Raw genomic sequence first — 16,257 nt, forward strand, 5'->3', positions numbered from 1 at the left:
TTGGAAGTCAGATTCTCATTCTCTGTGACATACACATGAGCTAAATGAATCTCCGAGGACGAGAGTATTGATTTTGGACCCCCATTACAGAGTCCATGGCCGCATGTTTGACTCTGTTGCTTCTGGCCTGTGGTATAACAGGACACGGGCACAGGAACAGAGCACATGACACCATGTTCACTTCATGGTGGACACAAAGCAAAGATGGAAATAGGGATGAGTGGACTGTGGTCCACCCATCATCAAGAGCATGCCCCCAATGACCTAACTCCCTTCTGATAAGCCCCACCATTGAACGGTTTCTACTACATCCCAAAGTGCAGCAGGCTGGTGACCAAGGCAGATGGCTTCTAGGGATACTTGAGATCCAAAACAAAGCAATTCCTTATCTACAGACTTCAGCCATCCTTGCTTCTCTCGAGTCCCATGCATGTAGGTGGTCTGGACTAAGAATGGTCTTTGGAGAGAACTCCTTGACCAGCTCCATGATACACCTCTCTGTGATGCCACCCCTGTATGTACCCTACTTTTATATACAGAAAAATAAATCTTTCATCGGGATCTCTGACCTCCACACCCACACTATTATCATATGTGGTGTAGTGCTACAATTTCAAAGTGTGGGTTTCTTCCACTGAACTGTATCCTTGGGAGAAAGAGAGACTATATGATTTATTTATGTCCTCAGTACATGGTAGAGCACTTGATACATCCTAATACGCAGAACGTGTTTATTGAAGTCATTAATTAGTGTAGACAGCTGGTGAAAAGCTGCCTCCCTTAACACACACAGGCACAGAACATCAGGCTAGGTGTGGAATTGCTTAATGGGTAAATGAGTTCATTTATTAGTTCTTAGTAGCCAGTTGCATCAATGGCATTGCTGATGAAAACTAATAAATTAATTCATCTATATGTTAAGCCAGCTCATGCCCAGCCCTGTGTCCTTCTGTCTGGATGTACTATGGGAAGCAGCCTCCAGCCAGCTGTCTAGATTATTTGTTGAGTGCCAACAGTGAATGAAATGCCACTGTGTAAGTATCATGGAGGAGCTGAAATAAATAAGACACGAGCCCTGTTCTCAGCCCTCCCATTCTGGAATTACTGTAGGTCATCAGAAACGCACTGTACTGATAAGGTTGGAGTAATGTTATTCATTGTGAGTTATAATAAACAAAACCCAACAGGGAAATCTAAACAGCCTCTAGCAGGGATCTTAGTCACTGCGTAGATCTTTTCCTCCATACCTCCAGTGGGCCATTAAGTGACACCAAGATTCTTAACTAAATGATCTGTGCTCCCCCCCCCTGCTCCCCAGCCACCCAGGACCTGTCTTTAATTTCGGCGTCTTTTTCACAGGCAGGCAGTATTGCTGCCCCTTTCCCAAGCTTCCAGGCAGAGTTTCTGTTCACTAACCCTTTCCGATCCAAGCTTGGTCTCCTCCTCTTCCCCCCCACCAGGGCCAGCTACTACAGAAAGGGCGGGTGTGCCATGCTGCCGGTCAAGTGGATGCCCCCAGAGGCCTTCATGGAAGGAATATTTACTTCTAAAACAGACACATGGTGAGTCTTCTCTCTGCCCTCCTGCAAGTTCACTGTGATTTGGTGATGATCTTGGACCAGCTGGACCACACCCCGAGAGCTTTTCTGGCAGGAAGAAGGGGAGGAAGAAGCCTCGGTGGAGACTCTTAATGTTGGTGTTTACCAGAATGATCAGAATTGCCCCTTAAAATGCACATCACAAGACCCCACCCTGAGAGCTGACCATTCAGGAGTGGGATCCAGATGCACTTGCGTTTCTACCAAGCTCCCAAGTAATGCTGACTTCCCTGGCTGGGAGGCCACACATGGAGACTCCCTTATCATTCTAAATGACACATTAAACTCAAGCCCCCTCACAGAGCATTAGCATACACACACACACACACACACACACACACACACACACACACACACACACACACACCAGTAAAGAAAGTCTTTTGAATTACATTAAACCCCACAATAAGAAGAAAACAGATGGGGTGAGGGTGGGGAAGGAGGAGAACCACCTAAAACAAGTTAGACCTGGGCAAGTTCATGGACAAGTCATCCCTCACTTCAAAGAAGAGAAAAACGTTGACATCCAAGCCCACAGTTCAGATCCAGAACCCAAGCTGCTCAGTCTCCTGAGAGTCCCAAAAGGCCCAGGAATTGAAAGTCGGGGTACAGCAAATAGGAAAATTGGTTAAAGGTCTGTAAGAACTAATTGAACCCTCTGGCTCAGCCCTCCACCTCCTTGGGGACTGTCCCTCCCCTGCCATCAGGCCTGGTAGTCTCCCAGCAAAGAGATCCAACCAAAGTCCCCCTGGTCTTGGTGGCATAGACATCAGCAAGAGTGAGGTACTCAATCGTATGCAAGAGCAGCCTTCAAAGTCTGCCTCGTTGAGGGTGCGTCCTCCATGCACCAGGCCGGCTATGAGAGAATTAATTCCCCGGCAAAGTGAGCCATGAGGCATAGATTCACAAGTGAGGTTGTCCATGAGGAGTTAGGCTGAAAACTGTCTAGACCATAATGTTTTGATCCCAGAAGCCCACAACTGTTAGCTGATTCAATGGTAATGTCTGAAGATGGCTGTCTTAGGGTTCTATTGCTGTAAAGAGACACCATGACCATAGCAACTCTTATAAAGGAAACAATAAAGGGACATTGTCCAGAATACAACACACATCTCCCAGGTAAAGGTATCCAATGAGTGTCAGGTCACAGCTCAAGAACCACACAAGCACATCACTGTGACTTCCAGGCCAGAGCTGATAATGACTCTGCATGCTTCCAAGCAGAAAAATAAATGAGAAACTGGCCAGAGGTTAAAAAGTCAGGGAATCAAAGTGGCGTGGAAAATTGTTCCTAGCACAGAAAACACAAGACAATGGAAATGTCCTCCAGTTCTGAAAGCCCCATATTGAGATAATGTCCTAAGGTGGGAGACTCCCCTTCCTGACCCATGCTGGCTATTTTAAGCAAGTAGCTTAGTTATTTCTGAGCCCATGAGATTCACCTTGACCTAACCCACTGAGTCTCAAAGTGGGGTCCCATAGGCCAGAGGTAACCTGGAACTCATCATTAGCAACTTCTAATCAGCTCCCCACCCACCCACCCACCCCAAGCTTCATGCAGCAGGAACTGCAGGGGTGGAGACCTACCCATCTGCTTTAACAAGCCCTCCAGAGGACTCACAGGACCACCAAAGAGAGAGTGACAGCCACCTAACCTACTCAGAGGCAGAATAACATCAGCAGGTTAGCCATTGTTCTGAAGACATGAATGTCCTATGACCCATCAGCTCTGCTCCCGAGTGTATGTCACCCAAGAGAAGAGGTAACACAGATGGACATGGGCAAAGGTCCCCACTGACACAAAACAACCATTGAACTCCTCCTCAATCAGGGAAAAATGTTCATCCACAGTAAGAGGTCCAGTGAGAGGGAAAAAAAAATCAAGCCATGAAAAGGAATGTGGGAATATTTAAAAACAAATTTACAATGAAAAAAAAAAACCTTAAATTCGTAATACAGTCTTAGTTGCATATGTTTTCTCATGTTAAAAAATATATATTAAAAAAAAAAAACAAGGAAAATTCACTCTAAATTTGGGGGGGGGGGGGAGGGATGAAGAAAGAATGGATGGAGAGGGAACATGTCTCTGTTTATTCAAGAAGAAAAGGAAACACTAACATCACAAAGGCAAAATAACACCTCAATTCCCTCAAACAATGTGGTGGCACATGCTTGTAATCCCAGCACTAAGGAGCCTTAGGCAGGGAGATTGGAGGTTTGAGGCTAACCTGGGCTAAATAGTTTTGAGCCAACCTGAGCTACAGCCAGGCCTTCTCTTGTCTTTAAAATAACAAAGGATACTTAGATCACTAATTAGTATCTAACTATATGAACCTAGCTATATGTTCCTAGCTATATGTTCCTAGCTATATGTTCCTAGCTATATGTTCCTAGCTATATGTTCCTAGCTATATGTACCTGTCTATAGACAAACAGAGAATGTATAGCTGTGGCTCATCAGACATCTTCCCTGCTGGATTTTATTGTTTGTTATGTTGTTGTTTGTTGTATTGGGAGGGGAGGTCTTCTTTCCCCTTGGAGGTCAGAAAGATCACATGAGAGGGGACAATTCATGTTCCTGGCCATTTGCAGGCAGCTAATTTCCCCCAACACAGTAACAGTACAAGAAAGCATTCCCGCTCCACAGACGTGTATTTTCCCTACCACTGTAGGGCAATGTTCACTGAGAGCAGAAAGCTGCATGGAGATACTAGAACAAAGACAGATTTCCTTTCTCCAAAATCTCATCGTTAAACTAAGAGTTGGAAATAAAAATGTCATCAGAGTAGAAAATATTATTTCTGGAACCTAACAAACTGCATCTCAAAAGTCCTTTAAAACAAATAACAGGAAGTCAAATACCTTTTTAAAAAGAGGACAATGTCTCATTTGATGTCAAAACACAGACAGAAAAAGCCAAATGGAATACTGTCAATGCAGAAAGCAAACAGATGAAAGTAATAGGTGGGTATGCCTATTAAAAACAGCCCCGTCTTTAATTGAAAGCCAATAGAGAAGAGGGAATCATTTTATAAAGTGTTGGAAGAATCATTCAGAGAAACAAACCAATTTTGACCCTTTCCTCCCACTGTACATAACTTCTCACTAAATTCAAGGAGAGAGAAAAACACCTAGAAAATAGTAAACATTTAGTTAATCTTTGGTGGAAAGAAGATTGCGCAACTATAAAACACATAGGAGAAATTACAAAAATTTAATAAATATATTTAACTACTTGGAAATGCAAGCCTTTGATACATGATAAAGTTAGACCATAAAGAAACTAATAGAAATATTCTGGCCAGGCCTGGTGGTACATTCTTGTCATTATAACTCTTTAAGGTGCTAAGGCAGGAGGATTGCAGTATCAAAGCCTGCCTGACCACAGAGTGAGTTCAGGGCCAACATGATCCACTACCCAAAATTAAATTTTAAAAAAGAAAGTAGGGAGACTCAACTCAGTGGTAGAATGTTGTACCCAGCACATGCAAGACCCCGGATTCAGTCCCCAGCCCTACCTCCAACTCCACCAAAAAAAAACAAGCATTTTTATTTTTGATAAAGGCAAACAGCTTTAAAAAAAAAAAAAAAAAAAAAAAACCTTGCTGTTCTTTGTGGATTTCACATCATGCACTTTGATTCCATTCATCTCCCTGTCGCCCCCCAAAATTTTTTTTAATTTTTAAAAGAAAAAAAATATTATGGAAGCTGTAGTGTGGCCCACTGAGTCACACAGTTTACCCTTTAGTCCATTCACTTTTACTTGCAAGTGTTCGTTGCCATGAGTCATTGGTTTGGTTTGAGGTTTCTGGCTTCTGCTGCACTGTCAATATCGGGCCCTCACTGGGTCTCCTCTTGGACATCCTGTTGTTGTCCTGTGTCATGGAGATCCTCAGCGTTGGATCCTTAGGACTGACCCCTTCACTGAAGCAGCAGTTCATAGACAGGTAGATGGATGGATGTTGGGGTGGGCCAAGTTACAGCCCTGGTATTGGGCCTGGGCGGTAGCCTGGTTGGCCAGCCCACCAGCTCCTCCTCACCACCAGGCGAGCTCTCCAGCACTGCCCCAGCTAGCTCACCCAATGCAACTGCTCTCCTGCTCTCACACCCTCAGGGCCAGCTCACCAGCACCCACCCCACCAGGGCCGGCTCTACTGAAGGGCCAACATCGTTAGTTGATATGAAGATTGTCTACAAAACACATGCCACATTGAGGTACTCAAAGAACAGGGCCAGACAGCTACAACCATGCAAAAGATGGGGACAGACAATAAGTCGGAGAAAAAACCAGGAGTAGATTAGCAAATTTTAGTAAACCACTCCATCATGGGAAATCAAGAGTCACCAGAGTCCACCCTACCTGGAGAGAGTGCTCAGCAGGTAAAGGCACTCACCGCCACACCTGAGTTCAGTCCCCAGCACACACGTGGAAGAAAAGAACAGGCTCCTGAAAGTTGTTTGATTTCCACATGTGCACTGTACTGTGCCAGGCCCTCCCACAACACTAACTTAATTAACTAATTAGTTAATTTAAAAATGAAAGTAAAATATTAGGTTGGCAATACTTCTGCCCTGAGGTTTTTGTGTTGTGTTGTTTTTCTTTTTTTGTTGTAGTTTTGTTTTGTTTGTGCATGGGGAAGGGGAAAGGGCGGGTACTCTGGGGCTGGGGAAAAGCTCAGTGGTTAAAAGCTCTAGCTGCTCTTCCAGAGGACCTGGGTTCAGTTTCCAGAACCCACATGGCAGCTCACAATGGTCTCTAAGTCCAGTTTCCAGGAATCTGACATCTTTTTCTGGCCTCTGTGGGCATTAGAGGCATGTGGTGCACAGACATACATGCAGGCAAGATACTTATACACATAAAATAAAATAAAGAAGGTAAAAAATAATTAAAAAGTGATCCTGTCGTACTTTGCTTTGAAATGAGCAAATGTTACTATTAGTGTACATATTGAGAGTTGGGGAGAAGAACACTAGTAGACAGAACTGGGTGCCCAAAATCAACAATAGGTATCAAAAAGGGTTCGGAAATCTAGTTATTATACTAGAAATGTCATTGGTTTTACTAGTCTATTAGTTTCAGATGGTTTAGCCTAAGGAAATCTTTGAAAATGGACAAAAGCCAGGTGTGGCAGTCCTCAAGAGGCAGCTGGATTATGTAGCCAGTTCAAAGCCAGGCTGCAATACCAAATGAGACTCTCTCACACAAAAAGTAAAATAAAAATGAATTACAATCAAAGTGCAAAAAGGTTTTCATGCAATGTTTAAAATATTCTGAAAACAATGATAAGGCAAACTATGTTGTATTTCAATAGAATACTTCACAGGCATGTCCAATTCTATTTATAAAATGTTTAGCACGGGAAACGATTGTGCTGTAATTGAGGGAAATTATCAAGGTTCTAAAGCTACGATTATATAAAAAGAAATCTAGGCACAGAGCTTGACTGGGATGAGAAGTATGCTAACGGGGGTTATCTTTTAATGGAGAATCATATGGGTGCTTGGATATTCATTTTTCTGGATCTAGAAAATCCTCTGGACGGGAGCGGTAGCTCAGCCAGTGAAGTGCTTGTAGGTTGCAGGCAAAATCGCCAGAACTCAGGAGAAGAGGGAAAAAAGGAAAAAGTTGAGGAATAGAATAGCTCATAAGGCTCGAGATTGGGGGATAGGAACAGACGGACCCTGGGGTTCACTGGCTAGCTAGCCTAGCCTTTTTGGTGAACCCCAGGCCACTGAGAGATTGTATCTAAAAATACGAAAGAACTTTGTAATGAAAAAAAAAAAAAACAAGTTGGGGCAGAAGAGAAGACTCCATGGTTAAGATTGTTTGTTGCTCTTCCAGAGGACCTGGGTTCAGTTCCCAGCTCCCACACTGAATGACTCACAACCACCTGTAACTCCAGCTCCAGGGAATCTGATGCCCTCTTCTGGCCTCTGTGAACACCTTCATACACATATGAGCATGCATGTGTGCACAGGAACATGAACACACACACACACACACACACACACACACACACACACACACACAGAGAGAGAGAGAGAGAGAGAGAGAGAGAGAGACGCCTAGTGACACACTTCCTCCCAACAAAGCCATACCTACTCCACAAGGCTACACACGCTAATAGTGCCACTCTCTAGGAGCCTATGGGGGGCATCCATTTTCATTCAAACTACCACAATGGCAGAGCCCCCTTCTGACATAGGTAGGATACTATGAGCAAGAGCCTTGGCTATTTCTAGGCCAGTGAGATTTACCTGAACCTAACCCAGAGGGTCTCTAAGTGGGGTCTACAGGTCAGCAACATCATTAGCAATGCAAATATGCAAATCCCCAACCCCCCACTTCAAATTTCCTGAAGGGGTATGATTAAGTGAAGGATCTTAAGGCAGAGTAGATTTTTTTTTTTCTGGATAATCTCCTGGGAGGAAGCCAATAACATGACCAGTGTTCCTATCAGAGTTGGGGAATGGGGAAATTCTTCATATACAGAGGAGTGAACTGTGTGACCCCAGAGCCTTTAATGAAGTAGCCGTGCATGAAAGCTGCCATCAGGAACGGAGAAGAGAGAATATGAATATGAATTGTTATTTTAAACAAAAAACATGATAGATGGTTCCTGAGAAACAATAGTTCAGGTTGTTGTCCTTTGGACTCAGTGTGTGTGCACAAATGCGCATACACACACACACACACACACACACACACACACACACACACACACACAGCCCTTTGTTACAGAATGTGGCATAATGGAAAACATACTAAAAACTTAGGTGTCTCTGTATGTGCACGCATCCATATCCATATCTGTGTCTTGTGTTCCATGCCCAGGTCTTTTGGAGTGTTGCTGTGGGAAATATTTTCTCTCGGGTATATGCCATACCCCAGCAAGAGCAACCAGGAAGTTCTGGAGTTTGTCACCAGTGGAGGACGGATGGACCCACCTAAGAACTGCCCCGGACCTGTGTACGACCTTTGGGAACTTCCTACTAGAAACTGAGCACAGTCTTGTTTTTAAGTATTTGGATCCACATATGCCCCTTTAATATTAAAGGGAAAGTGGGAGCCTTCTTTTAAGATGTCCCCAAACACGGTGTGCCAGAGACTTCAGTAAGATGGGTTAGTCTTCTAGCCTGTCAAACACAATAATGTCATCCCAGAAAGGAGTCTAATTGCTGGGCTGGAGGCTATGGACTCACTAGCCCTACACTTCAGAATCGCCTCCCAAAATGTGTGTTCCAGACCCACCATTACCTCCTTTCCAAAAACAAGATGGGACTAAAATACCCTACCCAAAGTGGGATTTGATGTAAACAACTGGGTGTCTTTCATGGGACTTACGTTTGGGCGGGATTCCATGTCCCACCAGCAGGGGGCAGAATAGGTCAACCACGTGGACTTAGATGTCTTCCCATCCTAACTAAAGCTTGGGCTTGATTGAGAAAGGAGCTGGGGGGAGACAGGGCCTTCCCAGGTGCTTCTCCTGATCCATTAATGTGCTATTCTTTCAGCTATCGGATCATGACTCAGTGCTGGCAGCATCAGCCTGAAGACAGACCCAACTTCGCCATCATTTTGGAGAGGATTGAGTACTGCACCCAGGTAAACTGTTTTCTCCCCTGACCAGCCTTTAGTCTCTGTGAGAATGTTACATACCATTTGATATTTTATAATATTTATAATCTTATAAGACTGGTGATCATGAGGCCCGATATTCCTGACCTCTGAAATGTTATGACTGGCATCTCACTTTGCCCATGTCCTACGGTAAATCCTGGAAATGCCCACTTTCTTCACCAGCGCCAGACAGAATCTGTTCACTTCCCCAAGCATTAGCTGGATAGCTAGTGGGCTTTTGTTGTCATCTTTTAACAATTAAAATATAATTACATTATTTCCTTTTCCTTACTCCAATCTCTCCACCCCCCCAGCCTCTTTACTGCCTCTCAAATCATGACATTTTTTATTTTTATTGTTACATATATATGCATATAAATACAATATATTGAATCCATTTTGTGTTCACACACAAAGATATATATAATATATATACATATATAAGATATTATATATAATATATGTATAATATATACATATGTATTATATAATATACATGTGTAATATATACACTTGTAATATATATATGTATATATATATATATATCAAATAGTTTTATTTATATTTATTTATAATAAAAAACTATTTGATTTCATGGTCAACCCCTTGCTATTGGATAACCAATTAGCGGACTCCACCCTGGAGAAGACTCATTCTCCCCCTCAGCTACCATTAGTTGCCCTTCATTCTTTGTCTAAGCATGGAGCCTGTGAGATTTCCCCCTTCTGTGTTTGTGTGTTGTTGACGTTCAGGTCTTGTTTAGGTAACCACCTTGTTGTAGTGTCATGGATAGCTACAGAGCTAATGTTTTGTAGATGAAACTGGGGCTTCAAAGGAGAATAAAAGCTCTCAAGACTTACAACCTGGCTAGACAAATGAGAACATTAAATAGACAGTAACTATAGAATTGCTAAAGCAATCAGGAGAAACGTTCCAGCCAGCCATCGGTAGCACTTGTGTGGAATTATACCACACAAGTCGCTTTCCTGTGTCTTTCTATTTTGTTCTCATGAAGGGGTCATTTTATCCCATCTTACAGAGGAGGGGGCTAGGCTTGGAGAGGCTGTCCAAGTCACAAGGATTCCTAGCAACCTGGGGTCTCTATAGATCCCTCTCCCACTTCCTCCTGTCTTGACTGAATTTTCTGTTCATCTCCAGCAGTACCTCCCACTCACCACCAGGTGGGGATAGAGGTGGCGGTGGGAGAATCCCTTTCCTCCCTGTCCGTGGCACAGACTTACCAGGCCACCTTTCTCAATGGCAACCCCGTTCCCCGGTCCATCTCCCTATCAGGATGTCACCAGCTACCCCTCAGGACTCTATGTCAGTGTCCACTTTTCTCTTTACTGTGTCCAATCGTCTCCCTCCATCCCTGGCTCTGATCCTATAAGGATACAAAATTAAGTTGGCATAGTCTCCCTATACCTCAACACCCTCCCGCTTTGCCTAGTCCCTTTTGTTCCCCAGTTCCACTTCTATTCATGTTCTCCCTCCCCCCCCCCACCCCACGCAATTTACCCCCTCCATCTCCTTGGTATCTCCCTAACATGGCCCCTTCCCAACCTCAGGTCATCTTTTTTCGTTGTTGCTCATGTTTGTTTTGTGTCCGTTGGGTAAACCTCAAGTCCAGTTAGCGCTACCCATATGTCTTAGTTAGGGTTATTATTGCTGTGAAGAAACACCATCAAAAGCAAGCTAAGAGGAAAGGGTTCGTTGGGCTCACACTTCCATATCATAGTCCATCCCTGAAGGGAGTTAGGGCAGGAACCTGGAGGCAGGAGCTGATGCAGAGGCCATGGAGGGGTGCTGTTCACTGGCTTGCTCCTCCTGCTGTATTACAGAACCCAGGACCAGCTGCCCGGAGGTAGCACCACCCACAATGGGCTGGGCCCTCCCCCAGCCATCACTAAGAAAATGCCCTACAGGCTTGCCTATAGCCAGATCTTATGGAGGCATTTTCTCAGTTGAGGCTCCCTTCTCTCAGGTGACTAACCTGTGTCAAGCTGACATAAAAACCAGCCTGCACACATATGTGCATGGGCTCCTCTGCTGGAGCGTGGGAAATGCCTACCAATGGCCTTGCCACTGAGATGTTTTTTAGAAAAGTCCAACAGTGAGCCACTCTCTCTCCAAATTCCCTCAGCTGGACCAGGGGCTGACGCTTTCTCCAGACTTCAGCAACTGTCTGTCCAGCCGCCCTATCTCAACCCTTCATCAAGGTGGGCGTCAGGGACCATGTTCTCTGGGGGTTGTTTCAGGGAACCCTTCTCAATGACATTTAACTTACTATGTTGTAACAGGAAGAGAATACACTCATAAACACATACACACATTCACACGCCTTCTTTGGGGGTGTTTATATACCTTTGCAAAAGCAGATGATTCTACAGCTGCATATTTTTAATGACTTATTTTGAAAGTAAAAACCCAGGGAAGAAACAAAATGGCTTTTGAAGAGATAGTTGTTTTCTTAAACCCTTTGTTGATAGTTACTGGACTGGTGTGTTCTTCTGTTATACTTAAGTAAAGGGGGTTTTCCCTCTATTGCAAACACTATCACTGAACTGAATTTCCCCAGAGTGTTTGCCCACCAACTTCCCTTAAGCCCTTGGCAACTGCGTACACTTTCCTATTACAGTCTACAACTATGACGATGTTCTAGCACCAAGCTGTTCTTGTGAATGGTTTCTCCTCACCACGATTGAGAATTTGCTTGACTCCACAAAAGCCCCATCACATCAGAATGGGCAAATGAGTCTCTTCATTGGGACGGCTGCACACGTAATGACAACATACGACACAAAGTCACCATCGGGGCCCATCACCCAAATATGAGGGAAACTGCAGGTGCTTTGGAAGTGAGCAAATGGCACCTTTCCTAAGCCAAGTGTGGTGTCCCTCTCTTCTGCCACGTCCCCTGCAGCAAAACAGAAGTCACACTACCTGTCATCTTTTAAGTTGCAAGAATATCACTGGACATAGACCATAATATTGTTCAAACAATGTTACAAACAAAACAAACAAAATGCAGGGACCTCAACCAAGTTAAGGGTCTTGCTTGCCAGAACCAAACGATGTTAAGTTTGATCCCCAGGACCCACATAGTGGAGGACAGAGAACCCACTCCACAGGGTTGTCCTCAACTTCCATACACACACCAAGGCACATGCATGTCTGAATGCATATACATGCACACAATACATTAAAATCTAGTATTTTTTTTTAGAATCTGTAAATAAAATAAAATTGCCTCAGGGGCTCCTGCTCTGCACTGCTCCCATTCCACTGCCCTGGATGTCGTTGCTTAGCAACATCCTATAAGTACCTGGAACCCTCTCCTACTACAATGGATTCTTCTAAGGCTTCCAAGAACAGTGATGCTCGCTCATTACTAATGCCTACCTGTTAATGTATTACTTCGGTAAACACCACGAGCAAATGCAACTTGGGAAGGAGAGATTGACTTCATCTTAACATTTGACAGCCCATCCTCATGGAAAGCCAGGGCAGGAGATCAAGGCATGAACCCGGAGGCAGGAACTCAAGTAGAGACCATGGAGGAAGGCTGCTTATTGGCTTGCCCTGAGCTTGTTTGTTTTAGACAACCCTGGACCTCCTGCCAGGGGTGACACTGCCCACAGTGGACTGGGCCCTCCCACATCCATCATTAAGAAAATGGCCCACAGACGTGCCCACAGGCCGATCTAATGAAGACAGTAACTCAGTTCAAGATTCCTCTTCCCAGGAGACTCTAGTTTGCGTCGAGACAAAAATGGCTCATCTGTAAATACATGTGACTCTCTCTGAGATCTCTTCCAGAGCCCACACCTCTGTGGTTCCGTTCTCATCTGTCCTCTCTCTCTCCTTCCCACAGGATCCGGATGTCATCAACACAGCTCTGCCCATAGAATATGGCCCGGTGGTGGAGGAGGAGGAGAAAGTACCCATGAGGCCCAAAGACCCCGAAGGGATGCCTCCTCTGCTGGTGTCCCCCCAGCCGGTCAAGCACGACGAGGCGCCCGCCGCCGCCCCCCAGCCCGCAGCCCTGGCGGCGCCAGGCCCCTTGGTGAAGAAGCCCCCGGGGGCAGGCGCGGGAGCGGGTACCGGCCGGGTACCCCGGGGGACGGCCGATCGGGGCCACGTGAACATGGCGTTCTCTCAGTCCAACCCTCCCCCGGAGCTGCACAAGGGCGCGGGCTCCAGAAACAAGCCGACCAGCCTGTGGAACCCGACCTACGGCTCGTGGTTCACGGAGAAGCCGGCCAAAAAGACCCATCCCCCGCCGGGCGCGGAGCCGCAGGCGCGGGCCGGAGCCGCAGAGGGTAGCTGGACCGGGCTGGGCGCAGGGCCCCGCAGACCCGGGGCTGCGCTGCTGCTCGAGCCCTCGGCGCTGAGCGCCACCATGAAGGAGGTGCCGCTGTTCAGGCTGCGCCACTTCCCCTGCGGGAACGTCCACTACGGCTATCAGCAGCAGGGTCTCCCCTTGGAAGCCACCGCGGCTGCCCCCGGGGACGCCGTGCTGAAAAGCAAGAACAAGGTCACGCAGCCCGGGCCCTGAGCCCTGCGCCCGCACTAGCTAGCTTCTCCCTCTGATGGAGCCGGAGCCCTCCCGGAGAGGGAAGATGGACAGACAAGCACGGCTCCACCCCACACCAGAGACCAAAAGTCACTTTCATTTTGTGCCAACTTGTTTTGAAGTGCCACACTGAAACATCATCATCATACTAAGGAAAACTCGTCTTTTTGAGATGCGCTAGAAAGGTTTTTGAGCATGGGTTCATCTATCCTTTCAAAAGAAAATGCCATTTAAAAAAAAAAAAAAAGCGATCAGTACAAGGCCCAGATTGGTTGCGTCAAGTTTCCGTGCATGGTCCGCTGTACAGTCCCCTAAGGCTTCTTTTCGATTTTATGTGCTCTCTGCTCCTGTGTCGTCAGAAGTAGCTGCTTCCGTGTCTCATAGAGGGAGTTGTAGATGTTCCCTTGCCTTGTGGACGTGGACCATTCGAGGGGCAAGGGAACAGAAATGAAGGCATTAATTGCAATGACTCAGCATGGGGACAGACGTTATTCACTTGGAAAAGAAAAATCATAAGCTGACATCGCTGTGGGTGGTGCTTAGAGGCTTTTAATTGTTCTAACTCATTGCCTATTGTAAAAAAAAAAAAAATGTCGTGAATAGTTCATAGTGTAGTGGAAAAAAAAAACGTGTATATATATATTCATCTAAGCAAAATGCATATGTCTCAAGTGCTCTGCGTCTAAGGAAACACCAGTAGAGATCCAGCGATTCAAACGCCCTGTTAACATACCTCATGCCTTAAGAAAATCTTCCTACTAAAAGTAAAAATACTGAGTGTGAGGTTTCCTACTGGATTTAAAACTCAAGATAGAAATTACTTATTTTCGAACTTTCCATTAATTCAGATCTGACCACTTTTTAAAAAAATTAAGTGGCAGTGATATATAGAAGCATAGAAAGGTACCCCATTTGTGGACATGTCAATACATCTGAGGCCCATACCAGAGTTCCTCCCCTTGGTGACTCATTGGGCCATGGGAGGAAAGGGCCTTCCAGTAGCCTAGACCCTGGCCCATCCTTTCCCAGTCCCCCTGAGTTTTCTCTCCCTTAGCCATGAGATCCTGGTATGCTAGGAACACAAATGACATATATTCATAACATAATTTATATAGCTCTCAAATGCAGATTGCAGCAAAGCCTTTTTCCTCGAGGTGGCAGTGAGGACAGGCATTCAGGGTTGCTTGGACAGTTGAGGTTGACGCAGTGTTTGAGTGGGCATTCTGAACCTGGTTTTCACAGAGGAAATTTATTTCTATGAAATGGAATCGGGAACCCATTAAATTTTATACACATGCTTATGCAATACCGAGTTTATCTGTATGTTTTCATTTCCCTTCCCTCTGGTTCTGTAGTCTCATGTCCAGTTTGTTCCTGATGGGAGCTATGACCAAGCATCTCTTGGGGGGGAAGACAGTTGTTACTTGATAGGTATAAAGCATTCCCAAGCATAAGGACTCTGTGTGTGTGTGTGTGTGTGTGTGTGTGTGTGTGTGTGTGTGTGTTTCTTTCTTTCTTCCTACCTTCTCCATTTCGTCTACTTCAAAAGTTATCACTTCTGAGTGCAGGAGAGCCATTGTGTTCTATGCCAATGCCAGACAACTTTTCAGTTTCCTTAAAGCAGTTGCCTGGCACTCGAATTGGTTCTGAGTATCTAAAGGACTCACTGATAATTCCAGAAACTACTTTCTGTAACTGCCCCCAAATATTTCCTATCAGATAGGAAGCTGGAAGACAAGTGTGCAACTGTGTGGATAACAGTTATGAAAACAACAAAAAGAAAAAAGAAAAAAAAAACATTATCAGCAAAGTTTTGGTTTGTGCCAGCCTTGGCTCAAGTTTTGATGCAAAAATAGTCATACAGTCAAAAAGCCTTGTTCCAGCTCACAAACTACCCAAAGGGATTCTAGAATCTCACTTTGAGAAACACTGTCCTGAAGGCTGATGCCAGAGCAGCCATCAGTAACTGAGAAAACAGCTCCATTTTCTATCTGTAATGTCACTAACCAAGCAGGCAGTGTGCCTCGTGGCTAAAGAACTAACTTTGTTATTAGTGGGGGGCAGGAAATCTTGCCCCTTTCCACTCTAAAAAACCACAGTTTCAGGTTGTGCCTTACTATCACTGATATGGGTTTTTGTTGCTTTTCTCCAATCGTCTCTATTGGTATCCATGTTCATGTAAATGATGGTCAAATCTTCAAGCCTGTGTACACGGTTAAGTCAATAAATGACTCCACACCGAGCTATGATGACATCAAGATGTTTTCATTCAAGTTGGTGTAACCCCTAGATGCCACGAATCTGTTTTACTGTCCATTAAATACTGTGCCAGCCACATGGCTGTGGCAATTTATACCGATACTGGACGTCAACACGTTTATTAACCATGATAGCAAATTCTACTTAGAATGTGAATTGTGAACCCCAATTAAGGTTTGCAGGAGCCATGCTAAGTAAACCAT

At 45.0% G+C, this 16,257-nt stretch overlaps 1 protein-coding gene across 2 annotated transcripts in view; it reads left to right on the forward strand.

The window, feature by feature from the left end:
• The window catches only part of Alk (ALK receptor tyrosine kinase), a 700,596-nt gene extending 684,559 nt beyond the window's left edge, over positions 1 to 16,037 (forward strand). For both annotated transcript variants that reach the window (XM_036170695.1, XM_036170696.1), the window contains 4 exons: positions 1,461 to 1,562; positions 8,434 to 8,568; positions 9,114 to 9,204; positions 13,094 to 16,037. In XM_036170695.1, the coding sequence (XP_036026588.1) occupies positions 1,461 to 1,562; positions 8,434 to 8,568; positions 9,114 to 9,204; positions 13,094 to 13,777 (1,012 nt within the window). In that variant the 3' untranslated portion in view covers positions 13,778 to 16,037. The remainder of the gene's footprint in view (positions 1 to 1,460; positions 1,563 to 8,433; positions 8,569 to 9,113; positions 9,205 to 13,093) is intronic.
• Positions 16,038 to 16,257: the final 220 nt, after the last annotated feature.

Source organism: Onychomys torridus, chromosome 21 (assembly GCF_903995425.1).
Source record: "Onychomys torridus chromosome 21, mOncTor1.1, whole genome shotgun sequence".
In the NCBI taxonomy this organism is placed as follows: domain Eukaryota; kingdom Metazoa; phylum Chordata; class Mammalia; order Rodentia; family Cricetidae; genus Onychomys; species Onychomys torridus.